We start from the raw sequence: 21,936 nt of genomic DNA, 5'->3' as shown, positions 1-21,936 counted from the left end.
ACGTATATACTCCAAAAAACATCATCTTATAAACTCTAGATTCGAGTTACATTACAAAGAGACAAAATTTAAAAGCGTTTAAATTTTTTTTGCTACTAAAACTCGACTTTTGAGTTCACAACATCCTAGCACCTGCAAACATAACGCACTGTTAATAATACATTAAATCATGTCTGCGTTGTTTTCCATTCAGTCAAGACAAACTATTATAAATGATGTATTGAATTATGTGTGCGCTGTATAGCAAAATAATTGTTGCTGGCATAGCAACTAGCAACTCCATATATATTCATACATATGAATATAAAATCGCGATTTATATCAACTCAGTCCGGCTAGTAAAATTAAACCTTGTGTATTGGTTCTGGTTAAGGAAAATTTATTTTACTAAAATGTTCTAAGTAAAATGAAGCATGAACCACAGTGATTTTGTTCAATTTTATTTATATCGCGTGGTGTGAGTTTTTTGTGCTTTGTGCATCCAAAAAACTTAAAAGAAGCAATACTATACTATTATTCACGGTACTATTTTACTAACTTCCAGTAATTGTATTCAATGTACATACAGCTTGCTACAATTCGTGAGATACTGATCCTCTTAGGAACGTTTAATAATCTTCAACGCCAAGACAAGGACGAAAATAACCGTAATTAAACGTTTCTTTTTCAATTTCTTTATGCACTGGCTTTGAACAAATTGTTTAAGAAATCTTTGTTCAGATCCAGGTCTAATCTCAAGTGAATAATTATCCTAACTATCAAAGCGGCTAGCGGGAACAGCTTGGCGCCAGAAAATCGATAATTATGAGACATTATTGCCAAAAATACAACAAAAAACATGATAACAGATCACGCAAATGTTATATAGCGCATTTATTCCTCATTCTTCATTCCACGCAAATATTCTCGATTTCAATATTGTCTGGAAAGTACAACGAAATTATACATGTATAGGACGTTGTGAAAATCTAACCCACGCAATATCTTCATCACTTTAGCTCCAACAGAGTTATTAAAGATCTGTAGCATCATTAACTCGGCTGGTTGTCTTTGAGTTTAAGACGAAACGATTTTTATACTTCACACAGACGGAGAGCAATTTAAAATAAATTCGTCAAACTGCCGTCGCTCGTGAGAACACTTATTTGCATATTAATTATCTTTCAAAACGTCAGAAACTTAAGCATCACATTTTATACTGTTGTGCAATGATTGACTTTTGAACTAAACCTAGTAAAGTTGACATAACTTTAGTAGCAATAGAGTTTCAACTGCTTCATACAGCAACATTTGAAGAGTTTTGAAGGAGAGGGGTGGGTTTGGGTGGGGTGTGTACATATGTTTGTATAATTTGCCTACGCATGTCTACGATTATACATAACGTGAGAATAGAATTCTCGATAGTTTTGAAAATAACTTTCTGCTTTGTTTCATGTTTGATTATCATACCAAAGGCAGGGCCACATGATATTGACATTAAATGGCCGCATGATGTATGTTTGTTGTCCATGACTCAAGTCTGAAAGCGCTTTTCTCATTTCTTTCTTTTCCTACTCAACGAACTATAGTCCTCCTTAATAACCTTCACGTTAATAGGAAGCTTTAGCAAGAGAATTTTTTATAAAACATCGTACTCAGATTCATGACGGCTACGTGTTGTTGTTGTCTCAACAATGTGTTCGCGCCAAAATGACGTAATTCGTATTCGTAGTCGTACTCGTAGTCTTTGCTAAAGCTCTCTAATCCTCCTGTGGATGTGGAGGAAAGCTAAACAAAAGTACAACACATTTCATGTTATAACAATACTTGTTGAGTAAATTCAACACACTTACACCACGCGGGCGGTGACATAATACGATTTTCTTCACCTGCTGTGATGCTAAAATCGTTGTACGGGTGGGTCGAAAAGAAGACAGGTTGCTTTAGCTACTAATTTTGTTTGTCTGCTTATACAGCACAAAGAATGTAAAAGAAACACGGATGTCTGAGGTCTGAAAAACAAAACAGCAGGTGTGGTTGCGGGGTCTTAAAATGAAATTCAACAGTCAAGGCTATAGATCATTCATTTGGCAATGATTGAAAAAAAATGTATGTTCCGTAACTTGAAAACGGAGATCTATAGTGATGTAGATAGTCAATGAATTCACGGTATTTCAAGATTCCTTTCAAAGGCTGGTCACATTCTACGTCATTGCGTTGCAATCTTTTTTTTCACAACATTGAACAAGAAATGTTTGTGTATGGTTATGTATCAGAAGTGACATTGTAAGAAATTTCCAATTAGTTCTATGAACAATGTTTCGAAAAATGAACATAGTTTATTTTTAAATAAAAGTATATTTGGCTCAACTTTGTGATCATAAAAGTTTAATTATGCCTTTGGTTTTACCGCCAGACATAGTAATTGCGACAAAAGAGTGTATTTGTGTCGATATTGAGCGATCAATAATGAAATCAGTACAAGCCACACAACTTACTAAGCGAAATACTTAAAGGTTAGTTATAAACCATAATTTAAACTTGATCATGTGGTATGAATAGTGTGAATAGCCCATTGAACTATATAGATGGAAGGCTACGTCAGTCGATATTTTGAAGCCAGTAGAGCCGAGTCTTTCCATGCATTTGTAAGCACACGGCCGATAGACAGAAGCGTAAAATAACTTGAACAAACTACGAAGCTTCAAAAACAAACACAAATCTTTTTGTCGTAATTTGGCAATCAAAACTTCACAAATGAGACTTAACACCAAGTATACACAACTTTTTGACAATTACATTTCTGAAAAGGAGGCCATAGCCAAGCACAACCACAAGGAATTTTGCTGTTGTTGTTTGATTTGGTATGTCTGCGAATGTGCTCATAAAAATGCTCATAAAATTCTAAGTAAACATCAGTTTTGTAATTGTATTTTTACCCAAAACAATTATTATTGTTTGTTTCTTGGACGTACAAATTTACAGAACAACACAATTTTTAGTTCAAACTTACAAGAGATTTGGTTTTAAAAGATAAATTAGATAATATATGATAATACTCGTCACATCCTTCCAAACTAAAGGCTTCTGTAAATAGGTGTACGTACAAATATTTCATGGAGAAACATGTATATTATTGAATACATCCAGTTAAATCCTTTTAAAATAAACAAGTACTTGCTGAAATGTTTCCGATTTGGATAAATTGAACGATCAACGATGTCATTGTTTTTCACAGTTTCCACACTTTGATATTTTCCATTTCGAAATAGGTATTCAATAGGAAGCATCATAATTGACTGAATGAAGATTAAGCCCCATCACCTTTAATGCCACAATACTTTTTTGGGTGTATTCTTTGAATGAAATCTGAAAAAGATTTCGATAAAAACATGTTTCTTTTACAAATCTCGCGTAACGTGTAGCTTTGCGCGTGCAATACACGTAAATTGACCTCCAAATACGCGTGTCTGGAGGTCAAATTTACCTTCAGGAAATTATTAGGCTTTTCTATTACAGGTAGCCTTCCATCTGTTATAGTTCAATGGAATAGCCACCGTGTTAGGCTGCAACAACCGGCATAAATGCAAGTAGTCGCAAATGCATGTTCCCGACCCATCAAATTACAATTTGCATATTTTTTTAGGTCTCGAATTCCAGCACAATTTGTGAATCTCAAAGAAAGCTTTTATAATGTTGCATGCTATCACCTTTTTTTAACAAAAAATCTCACATTATGTGAAAAGGAATTCTTGAAAAATATGTTCCACAAATGTGTTCCCTTGTTTTTCGCTTTGAAAATCTAGAAATTCAAAGTTGCAGCAATCACAGCATGTATTTAGGAATCTTCACAGCGTAGCGTACCTACCTAGAATCTTAAGAATACACAGCGTCAACAATAATGCCAGTCAAGAGTGACATCATTCATTTAAATAAGTCGTTAGTCATTTGTTAAGTAAAATTAATACCGTAAGAAATACCTGTTTTATCATTGAATAACGGGGCACTAGTTTTGCTTCGTTTCTACGCTTTCCGTGTATTTTTTATCTTTAGGACAGCATAAAGTGTTGTAGTTTAAAAGAAAGGAAATTTAGCAAGCACTTAAATCTGTTTAAAGAAGCAGATGCATGCAGATTGGACTTACTATAGGACATTGTATTCTACTATATATTCAATAACAAGTAACAAAAGCCAAGTACAGCATTTTATATTACATGTGTACAGTTTTGTTCAAAATGTTTACTATAAAGCCAATTTACTCAAATTACTTCATATTTATGTAGACATTTTTGAATCTAACATGACAACAATAGGTAGATCGTGTTAACGTTAAAAACACTCCAGTATTTTTAAGGCCTGTTCATCGAGGTCGACAAATCACACACAACTGTCAGAGAAAAGTATATGATATTCAGTATAAAATAAAACTTTATCAAAATTTTTAAGGCGACTCTGATCTCTTCTATAGCAGGAGTGTAACACCACATGTCGCCGCCCTGATAAAAACAATTAAAGGGCTGCTCTCTAGCGCTAAATTTTTTGCAGAAGACTGCTGTGTAAGTTCTTCGTATGCAATGTTTTCTAGATAGGGACTCCCATAGATCCAGAGGCCCCTGGTTTTGCCCTGTGTGAGCCTCAGTGGCTGTTTACATGAGCCCTACGAAAAGGGCTAGTCCTCCATGCAGGGTTGTATTTTACCTCTGTTTTACATGCAAATGCTAGCCCTACAAGAGCTCGACTTGCACAGCGAGTATCGGCGCTAAAATACATACTAGCTGAAAACAAACCGAAATTAGTTTTTGCTTTTAGACGCTTCCTTAGTTTGTTTGCTTCCGTTGATGCCTTTTCTTGTCGCCATTGCTAAAAAGCAATGCCTTAGCACATTGAAATCAGTTTTAGCCCTACTTGGAGGACTAGCCATGCCGAGTGCGTTTACATGGGAAATTTCCAGCCCAACGTGGCAAGATCTCGGGTAAACCATAGCGAGATCTCGGCAGGTATGGCTGGCCTTCATCTCATGTAAACGAACAGTGGTTTTATATGGAATTTTAATGGCACGCGAGATGTGGCTTGGTAGGTCCAACCCTCCTCGTAGGGCTCATGTAAACAGCCCCTTGTTAGTCACGCCTTCTGTCCAACGGCATAAACAATCATACGATGATTTCAATAAAATAACAACTTTCAACTATTTTTAAAAGAGTCTGTTTGCATCATGTGGTTATCATGTGGCAATAATGCCGAGATTCATTGTTGACAGAACGACCGCATAAGGTTTTCAAGTTTGAACATGAGCCTACAAGCGAATTGCCTCGGCTTGTGGGATTGAAAATAAAATTGTATGCGATGAAAGACTTCAAAGCAACTTTTTTAAATATTCAATTGTTTTAATCGGCCTGCCAGAAAAACTTTTTTAATTTTCGTTACTTTGGTGTCATAAGCAAAATTTTACCCCACGTGTCTTGCTCAATCTTACATTTAACGATGCAAGATCATATGGGATGATTAGGGTGAACGTTTGCTCCGTACAGGAGAATATAACATAATGCTATCGTGACAAATGAAATATCGATATTTGCTTCTTCGTTGTTACCGCTTTTGACATAATGGACGCATGTCAATAATAACGTTTGTATAATGGCGACCTTCTTAAGTGTAAAGTGACTATCTATATTCATAACCCTCTTGACCATACAAAAAGCGGTTGTTTGTGTCGGGAGTCTAGCATCGGCAGGAACACTTCCTGAGTTGCTTAATGAAGTCAATAGTCTGATAGACCGACAAACTTTGTGTTAATCGGATAACAAGTGTTTGAGTGGCGAGGGAGCAAATTGTTGTTTTGAAAACCAGCACCTTTCATAAATCAACACACACGCTATGGGACTTTTTCAATGAGAACAATGAGGACAAGAGGAATGCGTGGACATTTTGCATGCATATCAATCATCAAATTCCTGTCATGTTTTTACACAACTGACCAATATGGATGAACTTAGTGCGAGATTCGCGGTATGATTCCTGCATTTAGAATATGTTAAAATTGAATTTTACATGCAAGCGCTATGATTACGTTGCGTGAACTCGATTTTCTTATGAAGATTTTTTATAAACGTTCATTCTTCTTCATTCATTCAATCCAAGCAAAAATATGGGCAGCTTAATGAATCAGAAATAACAAGTCTTTTGAAGTCGCTTTGTTTCATAATCTTTTATATTACTTTAAAAAATTTCATGGATGTGCTTGCAATGTTGGTCGTGTCAAAATATGAGAGAATGTGATACCGTAGGCTGTTATGAAGGTCTGTGTTGTATAGTCATGTACACATAAGTACACGTACATCAAAGTAATTGAATACAAGTAAAATTTATCGGGTAATTTGAAAAGAACAAGTTTGTGTAGTTGTCAAATTGATTAGATTGATAATCATACCACGAGAGAAGAATATGTCTTTTTAGACGCAGTCTCTATCTTTAGTGAAATCTTTTGCACGTTTGGCTAAGTGTCGTATACAAGAAAAGACATCACGACTTCATAATGATAGTAAATTATTTTTATTGTCTGTGGCAAACGATCCATTCCTGCTAACAAATATAACACATGACGCAATCGAAAGGGTCACAAATATGCTGGGAATGATTGGGCTTGCTATCAGGAAAACTCGAGATGTGTATGTTAAAAGTGAGATTAAATTATTTTAGAATCACTTTTTTCATGTTCAAGTTATTCAAGAAAGTTTTTAAATTCCACTTCTTTATACTGAGTCGCTCAATCGTTAAACAAAGCCGATGATATCATCAGTTGGTTTTTATTGAGGAAATTAAAAAAGGAAAATTGCCTGCTTACATCAAACATAACTGTATTAAACTCGTTGTGATTTTTAATTATATGTCGTTTAATAATTTTAGTACGGTACGAAATGCGTGCTGAGCTCTACAATAAAATACAGCGAAATAATTTATAGCTTCATCGACTTCTATTTAATTAGCAATTGCCTAGTGGGGGGAGCTTTTGTCTGGAGACTTGATGTGTTAGAATAGTCTAGAACATTTTAAATGATCGTGCATTATTATTACACTAGCGCATTTTCTTTTACTAACAACGAAATACGAACAAAGGAAAACAAGTGTAAGCTTGATTTAAGCACGTAGCTACCACACTATAGAAATATTACAACAAAAAAATCCTGAAATATTTTATGGCTTGCACAGCATGTAATACCAATCGTCACTTTGGTAACTTTGCTTGTTCAAGAATTATGAAATCATTGAATTTGGCTGTATACGTATCTTTTCAAATGTATTCAATTATAATAACTTTTGAGTTTCTTCAGAATAAGTGACATAGCTAGTTGAAATTAACGTCAGTGAATTATATAACCGAGACAAAACAATCAGTACTAGAGAGTTTTATTTTAAATAGAAATCCAGCTAATCTTTGTCGTATAAATTTTTTAACAGCAATCACAATGTGAGTCCGAAAAAGCACAATAACGTATTTTCATAATCACCATGACAACCATTTATTATGTGGCTGTTAAAAAAAACAAATTGAAAGGGTCGAAAATAGCTGCGTTTCACAGCAGTTTTAATTTAGGAGTTGCATACTTGGAGGTTTTTACCCCCAGTAAACTATAATTTCATTTTCGTTTGTTTATATTAACATTACAAATGCATGCTTGAAAAAAATATGATAAAAATTTCAAAGAAAACATATCGTTTTATTGTGGCTACATGACAAACGAATACTTCCAAACGTTTTGGTCGTTTGCTTGGATACTAGAACACAAAGCAAATGGTTTTAAGACATTTTATGCAATAGTTGTTGTCAGGATATTTTCAATTCCAGGACTTTGACTTTTCTATTTGCAAATTGCTTCAGTTATAATGGAAACTCTGCCGTGACACATTTCTTTTAGGCTTTTTCAAATCAATTCTTTTGCATTTATACTATTCCTTTTAGTCTAGTAATTTCCTCGACGATTCATTCATAGACAACATCAACGTCAGTTTTGCTTAGAATCGAAGTAAGCGAATGCTTTGTGCTCGGAATTTTTACAAAAAGTATGAAACTAGAAAACTAAGAATGTCATTTTCAAAACTTTAAAATATTCCATTACCTCAAAAAGTTATATAAATTCCGAGATGATTTTCATTTATAGCACCACAGGATTTTATAAAAACAAATTCTTTCCTGTCCTTTTCTAGCTAATTAGATCATCACAGGGGCGAATTGCTGCCGTGAGGTTTTAAGCAATTACATGTCGAGTTAAGTGTTTGATTGAAGATACATAATCTGCCAGGTTATTGCTCATATAACATATCGTGTAGTTATGTACTGTGATCTTCATAGCCACGCGGCTAAAGCCAGAGGGCAATCATTCATCAATATAGTATAGAGCAAATTCCGAAAAAGCAATACATCTTGAGATTGCAAAATATGCATCAAAACAAGACGAGGAGTGACCTGTAAATTTTCGACTTTATTTCAAAGTCATACACATATATATTTACAACGCATGAATTAAGTAAACGGAAGTAAGCAATAGAAATTAAATAGTGTGACAACCATTCGGGTCTGTAGTTTCAATTCATTCTTTTGAAATACAACACCTCTTCCAACTCTGCTTTTGTGAATGTCAATACTATATGTCTTCAAATTGTCGGCTAGTCATGGTTTTTAGTCATTAATCATCTAGCCATCAAAACCTTAATTGTATATATTTGTTGAAGGTGATTGCGTTTAGATGTTTATCTAACAAAAACATTATTTTCAACAACTATTAGGGCATCAAGCACTTCAAACTTTTAATGTCTTAAAGGTTGAATGCAATGTATTAAAAACATGTTCCTGTTTATGAATCTGTCTATTTTGAGGATCGCCTTTTTCTACTCTTTTGAATATAATATAATGATTTTAGTGCTGAATGAGAATGAAGCTTTTCGTTAGTTTGAGCTATTGGACATGATCGAATCTCGGCAAAGTGATTACTCTTATGAATCGCTTATAATTACATATACGTCAATTTTAAACTCCCTGAAAATTCATGCATGTTGACTTGCTACACGGTAGACTGTAAATTATACTGCCCTCTGGTTTTGAACAGTTGGAACTCGTGCGATTGAATGTACTCGCCGCAAGTAATTAATCATCTTAACTTGTTTCATGACGACTAAATAACAATTAGATTATCTGCTTGAGATTTCTATTCGGTGATAACACGTCAAGTGCGAATCATCTATTTCAGTACGTTTATTTTTGTGGAAATGAAGAGTGAATGAATAATTAATTTCATTGCTTCGTCAAAACCAGCAAATTGCAGTGTAGCGTCTAGCTGAGAATAATTTCTCATCAAAAGGCGGGCGAGCTACCATTAACAAAAAATGCTTGCTGTAGAACGGTATATTTTTGCTATATATTCGCTATTTTTAGACAAATACCGGTAGCAGATGGAGCAGGTAGCGTAGTATATTGAAAATTAGAAGATGGAAGCTACTGAACAGAAGCCATGTCAAATATAAGTTGTAAATTATTTATTACAAATGTGTCCAAATTATATTCATTCAAGTCTTGTAATACATTCGATAATCGCCTAAAGGTTATGAAAGTTCTGATGTATATTGGATAATGCAACTGATTCAAAAGCCGCGCATTGTACACATATTATAATGTAGTGTTTAGATAGCACAGCAGTTAGCAAATGGCACTTTTTCTCTATTTGCATGCGGAGTGCTGAATTGAGTAAAGCTATAAATATAAAGAATATTAACTCACAATAAATATTCGAGGTGTAAAAAGGTTTATTTTTAAACGGCTATACTAATAATAAATTTATTGATGAATGTAAAACAATACCACAATGACAGTCAACTCGGGGTCGACTGACGAATGCTTGACTGTACAAGTTCATGTCTGTTTGTACTTTCTCATATCTTAAGTCATGGCAACATTGGAAAAAAAATCTGTTGAAAGCATAATTCTTGTTGACTTTCTTTATAGCGTGAGAGGGCACGAAAAAAATATTTTTACAAAAGCATAAACTTTATTAGACACGTTGCTTGATATAGTTTCCAAGACAAAGGTCTGTTCAAAATGTAAAGGAGAGAACATTCAAACGAAAAGATATCTGAGCAATGTTTTCATGTTTGTCATGCGGGGATTCTGAATTTACCCAACGGAAACGCATCGGCTTTTTAAGCTATTGCCGATACTTTTGTTTGTCAACACAATATGGGATGAAGTCCACATTCAATCGGTGTTAAGTGATGAAAATGTCAGGGAGGCCAGCATTTGTTATCAGTCATAACATATCTACTGCTTTACACATTATAATTATACAACTACCTCCTTTATCTACCACAAACAAGTTTGGTTAATTGATGATATGATTTATTTTTTCAACACAAAACTTAAGCTGATATAAGATTTTCGCTTCCAAATGTAATCATACACTAAACATGTTATCATCAAGTTAAACAATTTCAGAATTTCAGACGTTTTTTAATCGGAATGCTTATAGCTATTGTTTCTGGCTGTTCATGTACGCTCTCTATGAAAGGCTACAGGAGTTCAGCTTCTATACTGAGCAATATTTTGAACCCAAAATTATTTTTTCCGAAAGAATATGCGTTCGAGTATAAAGCGAAGGGGAGGCTATACACTGTACTAAATTTGTTTTATGCATAACTTGTTGTAACCGTACAAACTCGTCGTGGAAATGAATCATATAGTTTGCTTTTATTAGAAGTTAGTGAGAAAAGGGGCTCTTTATATTTTTATCGTGGTTTGACTCATTATAAACGAGTTTCAATTCGTAAAGAGAAATTGAAAATTTAGTGTCATGAAAGAGGTTATAATCACCATAATTTGCTATATGACTGAGTTTGCATTTTAGCTTTAAAAGCACACAGGTAGCTGAATGCACACAAAAACTGCTATATATTCATTTTCACTTAATATTTATAAATGATTATAAACAGTTTCCATATCCATTGACAGCAAACAATAAAAATATAAGCGAAATATTCCTGCTTTAGAAAGCGAGATGACAATTTTCGATTTTGTTATCCTTTATACACTGGTACGTAAATGTGCCATAAGTAATAAATAGTATCTCTATACGTTTATAAAAAAAGATAAGCCTAATTTACCTTTCATCAAATCGAAGGTGTTAAGCGCCTTACGAAAGTTTGTATCTGTAGATAACAACTTCAATGTGTTAGCTAAGTATAAACGTCAAGTACGCACTAATACGAAATGAACATCTGTATGGCAAGGCCAATCATGTCTTTGGAAAGAAACATTGTTGCTAAGCGAAACATAGCTGAAATGAAACTGGGAATTGATGAATTTTAGTAGCTATGGTGCCAATTAGGTAAATAAAAAGCCGTTCATTACTACGTGCGCAATGCAGACGATGTTTCTCGTTGACTACGCTCGTAATTGATGATATGTACGGGAGTAGGCTGGGTAATACTTATCACGGATACTGGGTAGCTTTCAAATTCTCAGCTTGGGGTTTACGAAAACTTTACTTGTAAATTTGATTTATTCTTACTCGTCTATCACGTCTATATTGACATAATCAGCTTGATTGGGCGGAGATTTTCAATTGGTAAATTTATCTAACGGTTCCCTTGCCGTTTTGCGACACGACGAGCCGCGAGCGAAGCATCTGAATGTTCCAGACGGGAAATATATCGCGCATATTCTCAAAACCGCGCTATTTTACAAACGCTGTTGTCTAAAATTACTGGCTGTTTGTTGCTTTCAAATTGAATATCTATATGCGGGCAATTAACATTGTTGAAATATATGCCTTTTAAGCGTTTTTGCTCGTAAGGGAATTGTGAATTTTTTAATCATTTTTTCGCAAAATGAGCAGAACTGATGTCGCTGTCGCGAACTCTTCTCATTTAGCATGCTTGTGGCTCCACAGGAGATCACAAGGCTAAAAAGACAATTAAAATTCGGTTAAGAAAGGATGCGGGCCACTCGTTGAAAGTACTTACGGGTGCTTGACTTTGAATACGCATATATTGCTGTCTGAAGAAAAAACCGCTTCTTATGTGCAGACGGTAAGCAGAGTTGACTGCAAAGTGCCATCTTAAGGTTAACTGGCATTTTCTATACGTGATAAAATCCAGTTGGTGGAAATACAGATGAGTAGAAAACAATACACGTCGGTGAATTGCAAGCTTGTCACGAAATGTGAATAATTAACGAGGCGTATGCTGTGCCTTGTGATGAATAATGATTGGCTGGACACGACATCCGTTCAATATGCCAATCATTAAATAGCAAGTTATGTTTTGAAACGCTCACGCTGTGCACTAACACTGGGAATTGCAGATGTTTTGAAAGAGGTGAACCTACATTCTAGCTTCATTTTCTCACAAACCTTGGAAATAAAAACATCACGCAGAGCGACGAACCACTTGGCGTATCCAGTAGCAAGTACTCTGGGTGAGTATAGCTCACTCTTAGACATCAAGACACCTGATCAGCAAGATCTTGTCTCATGCGAAGAAGTGTACAAACCAAATTATTAAGAAACAGCTTGTCCGAAAGCCAAAACACGGCGGGTAAACTACTTTACATTGACATCGAGTTAGCGATCGAACGTCCGTGAGCTAGGAGATAATTATACTAAATCCTCACGCAAAAGCAAACATATTATGTCGATTGCTCATCAACGCACAATCGTATCAACGAATCACGCGACCGCGCCGTCGTATCCAGAACGACGTACTTCGCATGAGTTTATATATGCTCCAGAAACTATCGCATCCCAACCAACATCATCCAACCCGCCATCAAGGAATGATGCTCGAAGTGTTGGAGTCAAACACAACTATCCACCGTCGCACAGTATGTTCACGACAGGTCCTGTACCAAATTTCTCTCTTAACCCGATAAACGACCGCTACGATAATACACCGCCGCCACCACCACCAAGCCATGGTTTCTTTCCATTACATGAGGCGACACCACATCATCCTATGCAGAGTATCAATGGCTATGGTAATCCTGGTTATAGAATGGCGCATGGAGGCTATAACGATTACTATGGCAGAGATGAGAAACCTGACAGTATTCAATACCCTGGACCGTTTTCAAACCATTTTCTACCGGCCTTTGCTCAACCACCATTTCCATATCCACCACCGGGAAGGCAAGTATTGAATCAAGTGATAGTTTGCCAATGGGTCGAACCGAATGCCAAAGGGAAACCTTGCGGCAAGCAGTTTTTCCGTATGCACGACATTGTCACACATCTGAGTGAGGATCATGTTGGAGGACCTGAGATTACAACTCATGTCTGTCTATGGAAAGGTTGTGTACGTAATGGGCTTCCTTTCAAAGCAAAGTACAAACTAATTAATCATATACGAGTTCATACAGGAGAAAAGCCGTTTCCCTGTCCTTTCCCTGGTTGTGGCAAGCTCTTTGCTAGATCAGAAAATCTCAAGATACACAAGCGTACTCATACTGGCGAGAAGCCGTTTGTTTGCGAATATCCAGGGTGTGATAGACGTTTTGCAAATTCGAGTGATCGTAAGAAACATTCTCACGTTCACACGTCTGATAAACCGTACATTTGTAAGGTTGATGGATGCAACAAAAGCTACACACATCCTAGTTCGCTGAGGAAGCATATGAAACTTCATCTAAAGGCGAACGATCCTTGCAAAACGATGACAAAAGATGAAAAGCCTTCTATCTCAACAATTCAACATTTTCAACCGAACCCAAACTATCCCCCAATGACAGAATGGTACACACGCTTTCCTCCAGCTAGTGGAATAAACCAACATGACTTTGACAACTCAGTATGTATCACAAGGGCATCTGTCTATTAACACTACGGCGTTCTACATAGGACGTAAATTACTTGTATTGCCTCATACGTGTGAGTCAAGACGTGTGTATTCATTTTGAAAATCGCAAATATCGAAAGAGAATGATGTGAATTCCTTCAAACTATTATGATGTGTTTTGAAAATTACCAAACAAAGACAATTTTTGAACTGTGCCAAGCAAACTTCTTGACATAAATAGATTTACCCGGAAATCTTTTGAGAGTTTGCCTGCCATAATGACGGACGGTCGAAAGCATATAAATATAATCGGAAGATATCAAAGTTGCAATGAAATTGGAAAATTTGTGACACTTTTGGGGTAAGATCAGACCATAACATCTGATTCTATTATAAAAACAATATCATTGCAACATGAACACATATTTTGTAAAATTGTACAATATTAACTGTTGATAATTTATACGTCTTAAAATATATCACTTGCAGCGTACACTTACTCTACAATATGTCTTATAGATTACTTTGCCCTTTCTTTTTATTTGAACAGACTCCTTTCACAATGAACTATTTTACATTTTGTCCTATGCCCTTCCTTGTCTGATTCATTCATAAACTGCTTATAATATTAGTTTTGACTGAATATAACAATTTTGATTTTCGCTTCTCTACTCATTCAAGTATTTGTCATAAAATGTGTACATGCAACCCGAAAGCTGTCGCATATGAAATTCTCAAAGTAGAATTATCGTGTGACTGTCATGTCTGCGATTTTAGCAACTGTCGTACGTGCTCCGTTTTAAATCGAGTCGAGAAATAAAACATTATGTAGAATAAAGTAACGTGCTGCTAAAATGGCTCCCTTGCAGATAAAGCTGACAGTTGGTGTCGCAATTACGCGGAATGTAATGATCTACAAATATGCTCAACATCTTGGTTTATCCTCAGCATTGTGTTTTCGTCACTTTGTTCACATTATGCTTTCTACATCAGAGAATTAACAACTCCAAAAACTATTGCTAACATTAATTAAGATGCTTCTGCAGTGGAAAACAACTTTTTGTCGAAATTTCTATTGAAGCACAATTATTTTTTGCTTATGTTATGCTCTTAACACTAACTAATGCCGGCGTTATCTCATTTCGGCAATTGTTTTATCGCCAGATCATACCGAGATAGATTCGACTGCAGTTTTACTAACTGAATCGATGTCAAGTTAAGATCGGCGTTCTCTGTTGGATGTGATATGACTAACCTCCCACAACACAAATTACCAGTATATTTTATCGTTGTATATATTATACACACACACATATTAAAATATGGCAAAAGTGTGAAAAGCCTCGTCGTAGATTTCGAGCTATTAAATTGTTTATATATAAATTCTGTTTCAACATAATAACCTCGCTAATCTGTTTGCAAATCTAAGGAATAAGTCAATACCTTTGATGTAGATATGTAGCTATTAATAATAACACAACAATTCAGTCGTGGATTATAATAAATGAAATTGGTTTGCAAAAATTTGTTTGCGGCAATATCGCGAAATTTACATTTGTTATTAAAAATTAGAACGCGTTCATTTCATTAGAGAACATTTTCAATGCGCAAATCTTGTGATATTGTGCTTATGAAAGCAACAACTAGCGTGTTTCAAAACAAAGATTTGTTTGCGCGCTCTTCATACTAACAATTGTTCTGCAAAACAAATCGTGCTCTTTAGACTAACGTCATGAGAACGAATCTTGCTTTTATTATGACTGAATGATGTAAAAAAGCCACAATTTCAAATAAATGTACGCATCTATGATTTATTATTAATACAAAAAACGAAGAATTTTTATTATATTATATTATTTTTTTTCTCTCAAGTCTAACATGAATAACCAAAACTTAGACAATGATAGATACAACTTTTTGCTTGAATTTCAAACAATTGGAATGTCGTGCTTGTTTCGTGTAATGTAATCAATTAGCTTTGAAAAGCTCAAATAGACGTGTTTTCTATGTTATCGCCAGATGAGTGGTCCCCTTGCCAACATTTGTTCTTCTATCCTTCACTCAATGCGCTTGCCATACAATTTTGCTTTACATTTGGCATATGCGGAACTTTGGGTTCAATAGGTTTGTCGCAAGCTGTTCAACTAAGCTATAGCTACACAGCGTTAGAACGACTCGGCAAATCATACTTCTTCATCCCTGACAATATCATAGCTTAAATTTCCATTGCACTGTCTTTAAACTACGTACAAACGCATGGAAATTTATCTAATGACATATTTATCGTTAAATTGTGTGTAACAGTGTGTCGTGTACACACTTATCACAGCATCCTGCCTAGATCCACCTCAAGAAACTGCCTGCCACGAATGTGCCAGACTGTTTTATTTGTTCATTTATCGTTAACTATAAGAAATAGATTTGTCATCTAAACAACAAAAGCCCGAATGAAATCCGTGTTTTTGTTTGTCAACGAGTTCATACTATATGTTTAACTCGCTGACATTAGCATTCGTGTTTTAGATGTGAAGAGCAAACATTGTCAACGTGTGAATAGGTTTACGTATTGTACAATAAAACTGTCGGCAAATAAATAAAAGCAGATAATGTGTAGATGGCTATTTCACGCTCGGATTACACCCACGCACAATCGTTGTGGGAATAAATATTTACTGCCTCGTTTTGTTGATTGGCACTACTGCATTAAGTAAATAAAATGTGATGAAATTGAATTGGATGTATGTTTAGGATTCTATCGTACATCACATTATTGGCACAGGTTAGTCGAATGAGCCGCTTGTGGAAGCCCAACTGAGTTTTAGCGTAATATCATTGTGGTTTTGCTGTAACACAACATGGTGCAATGAAGTTAAATATCTTAAAACGAAAACCTATGATATTTATTTGTAACTCAAAACGTTCAACTCGGGGAACAGAGACTTATATTTTTTTTAAAAAAATTTTCATCGCTCAGTTGTTAGCAAATCCATCGCGTGCTTCTAGAAAGTGCTTTCTTTATTAAAAAATAAATATAGCTTAGCCTTTAGAAAAATTCTATAATACATTGGGCGTTATTATTACAGATCAAAGGGAAACCGCAAGTTGCCTTTTTTTATTAAGATAGATCAGAGTGCTGTTGTGAGATGCCGCTCATGTGTAGACAAATGCTAATTTTTTACAGTTGTCCTTCTACATGCATTAAGTGGTCTAATAGGTAAATTTTTTCTGCGAACAGACGGAGAAGATGCGTGTATCTATGTATTATTATGTTGATGTGTGTTCAAGGGAAAGATGCATTTGTTTATATGTGTAACAAACTAACAATCGACACATCTTTTACAAGGAAATGATTCAGCTTTTATAGCATAAGGAGCAAATATATCATTTAAATGGTTCATAAGTACCATGAAATTACAAGTTTTACTAACGTACGCAGAAAGCGCTACTGGATCAATATAAAATTGTTATTAAATCATCTTTTCCATTTTTGTCTATGCATTCATTCGTTGAAAGTATCCATGGAAGTATCGATAAATATCAATAATTTGTTCAGTTTCTCCACTTGCTTAAACATTCTTTTTAATGCTAGTCTTATTTCACGATATCGCCGAATCAGAAACTATTATAGATTACCGCTGCTGGGGAGCCCTATTCGATGCGTGAGGTAATTTTACATGTAATTGTGAAAAGAATTGGACTTTCACTCCGCTAAAAATATAGGTTTTCGTCAACGCTTGTTGTTTAACGAACGCTTCTGCGGATACTTGTATGATTATTTAGTATAATAATGCCAAAATACTAACTTAAAAACATTCTTGAAGTGCGAGGAAAATGTTGTTGTGAGATTGACTGGTGAGGAGCATTTAAAGTGTAACAATTATGCGAACTGTGCGTCTGTTGACATTGCATGTAGTCTCAGCCTGCCGGAATAAAATGTAAAATCGGTTTGCCAAGAAGTAAATCATACAAGCACTTCATTGGATGTTTGGTACTCAAGTAAGTACCCCAAATTTCAAGATTATTTTACCGAAACAATTATGATGCAAGAATTCGACTACGCATCTTAAATTGATGCCATTCATTCATGGTAAAGGCTGAAAGGAAAAACCCAGCTCGGATGAATCATAGTATCTCACATCATTGCTAGAAAAGTGACCTTGAGTGTGTTTACGTGTTGGCTACGAGTGTTTTTCGAGGCTAAGTGTTACACGAATAATGTCCGTTATGTCAAACTCCGATATTTAACGCAGGAAACAGTAACTTAAATAGAATGAAAAACCGAGGAATTAATATCGCTGGACATCTCGAAGAGGAAGTTTGCCGAAAAATTTTATCAGCAGCGTTCGTTGTTTGTATTGGGCGTGGTGATATTCGTCTAACAATCAAAATTTATACCTAAATCTTAATTCTTTTCCTTGTTCCTCAGAAGCTTCTAGAGCTTTCTTCGTATCTAAAATAAACACATACTGGTTTCCATGTATTGACTGAAATATTTTCTTTTCCAAGCTTTAAATCGTACAAATCACTCGCTTTGCCTTCGCGACAACGTACAGCGTTTGAAATTGTTGTATGCGCAAAAAAGCGTTAAGATCTGCGCAATCGAGTTTAATAGAATTGTATGATATCGTATAGCTTAGCTCGAAATCATAGTCGAACAGAGAGCTATTTCAACATACAAAGAGACAAAATGCATAACCATATATGTCATACTAGAAAGTACAACAAATAAATAGTTGAAGGTCAAGGTTTTGACTATTGTTAAAGTTTGCAATGATATTGATATAACTTAATTAAGTGCATTGTTAGTATTGGACCTCGTCTGATACACAAGCAATCATCTTCCTTTTCCCCTGTTGGTTAAATGCAGATATAGATGAAGGTTGCAATTCCTGACAACGTGTTCAAAACAATGGCATTAATTGCTTGTTGTACACTGTTTTCCATTCAACTAAGAAAAAGCAATGTAATGTCCAGATATAGAAATAAAAGTAAAATGCAACATGCTTAAAGTTTTGTGGACGTTGCTTGCAATGATATGATTTTCATATGAAGTTTTATTTGAATAATCGAGCACACAAATGATTGAATTTCAATAGTCAACTGAAATCGCTTATGTTTCTAGCTGTGGCAACATATGGAGTTGATTGTAAATAACTCAAACTATAGAACAAAGACTTGGTTGTGATAAAAAACCAAAATATTGCTCTGAACATCGTATTTGTCGTAGTGAATGACAACTGAGTATTTATTTAAGGACGTGTTAAAAACCAAAAGTAAAGATAGATAGAAACGACACGATGCATTTCGGCGGACTTCTGATCAGGTGACCCCGTTTGCTTTCACGAAAACCAAAAAGCTTCTCTTTATATTGAAGAGAAGAAAGAATGACATCACTCCCAAATGAAGAGATGACCTTCAAAACATACAGTAATATAGTAAATAGCAATCGTATATCTTGTCGTTGTGCAAACACCATTTGTACTATCACAGGAAACGCAATGTACATTATTTGGAAGGAGAAATAGTACCATGCTCAGTATTGACATCATGGCAACTAGATTTTATAAAATGACATGTCATCTCGGTAATCTGGCTTTTCTTAACAAGAGTTTTGCGAACAAAAGTCTATATGCTCAATAAATAACCCGTCGTAATCATGTTATACAAAATATCATTTTAGTCATAGCATTTGTAATAAACAGGTAGCTAACATTTAAATGCAGCTGAGTGCGTGAGTCGCTCTGACGAATGGATGAAATGGGTTCTGTTCTTTTAGTGAAGTTCTGAAGGTTGATGATCTTCATTCAATCTACGCATTTGGTCCCCAGCTGCACGAGCATAAATACGCCATAGAGTTAGGGTTGGGATTATTAATTGCTTAATAGCTATAAGATTGTTGTAACTGTACTTGTCAAGATGTCGTGTGGTCTTCGATCATGTGCATAGTGTTCTTCCTGGTAGTTGGTCAACGTGTTGAGCAATATAGTGTATTGATGTGAGGCTTCACAACTGGAGATCTTTCTCTTTACACACTTCCTTACATCGATTATGTACATATGCTTAACAAGTTGGCAAAGTTCAACCTGTTGATATTTCATTCTCTGTGTTGTAGGAGCGTATAGACAGATGGCTTTTGTACATATAATATCGACGCGTAAATTCATTTCATGAATGCATCGTAGAAAAGTTTTAGTGTTCTATTACAAACACTTTCTATGTACAATATATAATAGTAATAATAACCTGTCTAGTGTGGTTAGTGGTCGAGAAATGTATCAAGAATTACTTGCTTAACTTTTCCGATTTTTCACTATGTTCAAAGCAAGCATTAACCACATGTATATGCTGACAAATAATGGTGTTTATCGTATATTTAAATTTCACACATGGTTCATTCATTGAAAAATATAAACTAAATAAAACAACGAAGGATATCTGCATGTGGAAGGTAAATTTCATACACTAGATTGAGGCAGCGTTTTCTTGCATCATTGACTAGAAGAATCGTGTAAGCATCATTTGTATTCTCTCGATTCTATAGGCATATGTGTGTAATCTCTTTTAGGTTTGGACATGCGTCATAACTCAGACGTGCATTGTTTCTTACTTTGAATGTCTGTGTCGTCAAATAAACATACTAGCTGATACTCAAATGCTTTTATTCAAATCTAAGCAACAAATTCAAACAACATTAGTGAATTTGATAAATCTGAAATTAGTTGTGAAATGTTTAGTTGAAATCTTTTAATGAAAGTCTTGTGATTCAATGGGAAATTAAGAAAATCATCCTGCAATGAATGTGTTTACCAATCATTCAACTCTTAAGTATTGTTTTGTTCATAAAAAAATATTTTTAAAGCTAACATGCCACCGATGCTAACGTATATGAGAGGAATGTCAAGTGTCGCCATATATGGAATAGCACCTATAAAGAAACTATATTTTTAGATTCATTTAATGCGCTGAATTGCTCTTTTTCCAACTATGTTTTTTCCTGGTGTGAGGTCCTTTTTGTGAATAAAGCCATTTTGTTTTTGTATTTGCTCTGTTTTCAATAGAAAACTATGTCTCAGTTTGATACCACAATGTCCTGCTATTCTTCATGTTGTTACTAACATTCAGTCGCAAAGTCCACCCCACTTTACCTTCTTTTCTCATCAATTTGACAACATGACGTCTATTAGTCACACAGCTTGACAAACGGAATGATCTCTTACATATCACATAGATTACCTTGACACTCATGAATCTTTCTTTTTCATTTGCGGTTTCGTAATTTCTTCATGCATCTTATACTAATTTGGCAAATAAAGAAATGAAGGAAGAAAATGAAAAATAAGTTTTATTTATAGAGTTTTCAATCAAGTGCATGCAGCTGGAAGCTAGCGCGTAAACAGCATTTCGAAACAATATCGTTTTCAATAAATAATTTCAAAGACATTTATAAATGTATGGCTCTTTGAATTTCTTCCTTAACCATGAACTAAAACTCGCGGCAAACAAGAAAGCCGGAAAAATATAACTTTATTCTTAATAATATTTTTGGTGTTATAAATGACTATTTTTGTAAGAAAATTTGATTTTTCACATGTAATTTTTTGGATATATCAGTCGTGTGTCTTTTGACGTTTTCCTTTGTCTAACTTTCCTAACTTGTAATGGTAATGAAAATTACAATAATCTAACTCTCGAAGCATTTTCATAACTTCATAAATGCTAGCCATTGATAATAAAATGTATTTTAACAGAGCCATTAATTTAGTATTATACTTAATCATTACTTCTCAAACTCATCTCAAAAACAAACAAAGTAAAGGCACAATTTGGTTTATCTTATAAGATTATAGTGCGATGAGATCCAATGCCGAGACAAGTAAGTGACTGAACTTTTTGAATGCTGACCTATATGTGTCAGTATGTGGTCACGTGGAATTCACGCTGGACCTATTGAAAGAAAAGGATAATGTAATTTGACGATGAATTTTGAAGACAGCGCTTGGACCACAGATAGAGAGAGAAAGAGAAAACTGATGTGTGATTATATAATAGCCTCTTTCAGTAACAGTTTTACTCTAAAACTCAGTGTCCACAGAGCACATTTCTTTCCCAAGACGCTTGATTTCTTAAAACTAAGTAAAATTC

General features: G+C 34.9%; 1 protein-coding gene and 2 long non-coding RNA genes across 3 annotated transcripts; 2 read left to right on the top strand and 1 right to left on the bottom strand.

The window, feature by feature from the left end:
* The first annotated feature begins 525 nt into the window (after positions 1 to 525).
* Positions 526 to 20,878, top strand: LOC124455450. The gene is made up of 3 exons (XR_006951859.1): positions 526 to 606; positions 12,428 to 12,439; positions 20,868 to 20,878. It is a non-coding gene; the product is annotated as an uncharacterized LOC124455450 (long non-coding RNA).
* On the bottom strand, positions 2,882 to 11,281 carry LOC124455449. Its single transcript, XR_006951858.1, has 2 exons — positions 11,125 to 11,281; positions 2,882 to 3,348 (listed from the first exon to the last, which is right to left on the bottom strand). It is a non-coding gene; the product is annotated as an uncharacterized LOC124455449 (long non-coding RNA).
* On the top strand, positions 12,256 to 14,287 carry LOC124455447 (zinc finger protein ZIC 4-like). The gene has a single exon (XM_047006082.1). It carries the CDS (start codon positions 12,652 to 12,654, stop codon positions 13,834 to 13,836), a length of 1,185 nt encoding a protein of 394 aa, XP_046862038.1. The 5' UTR covers positions 12,256 to 12,651; the 3' UTR covers positions 13,837 to 14,287.
* Positions 20,879 to 21,936: the final 1,058 nt, after the last annotated feature.

This window comes from Xenia sp. Carnegie-2017, unplaced genomic scaffold (genome assembly GCF_021976095.1).
Source record: "Xenia sp. Carnegie-2017 unplaced genomic scaffold, XeniaSp_v1 HiC_scaffold_4, whole genome shotgun sequence".
NCBI classification, from domain to species: Eukaryota; Metazoa; Cnidaria; class Anthozoa; order Malacalcyonacea; family Xeniidae; genus Xenia; species Xenia sp. Carnegie-2017.
This window is presented reverse-complemented; position numbering and strand designations above follow the sequence as displayed.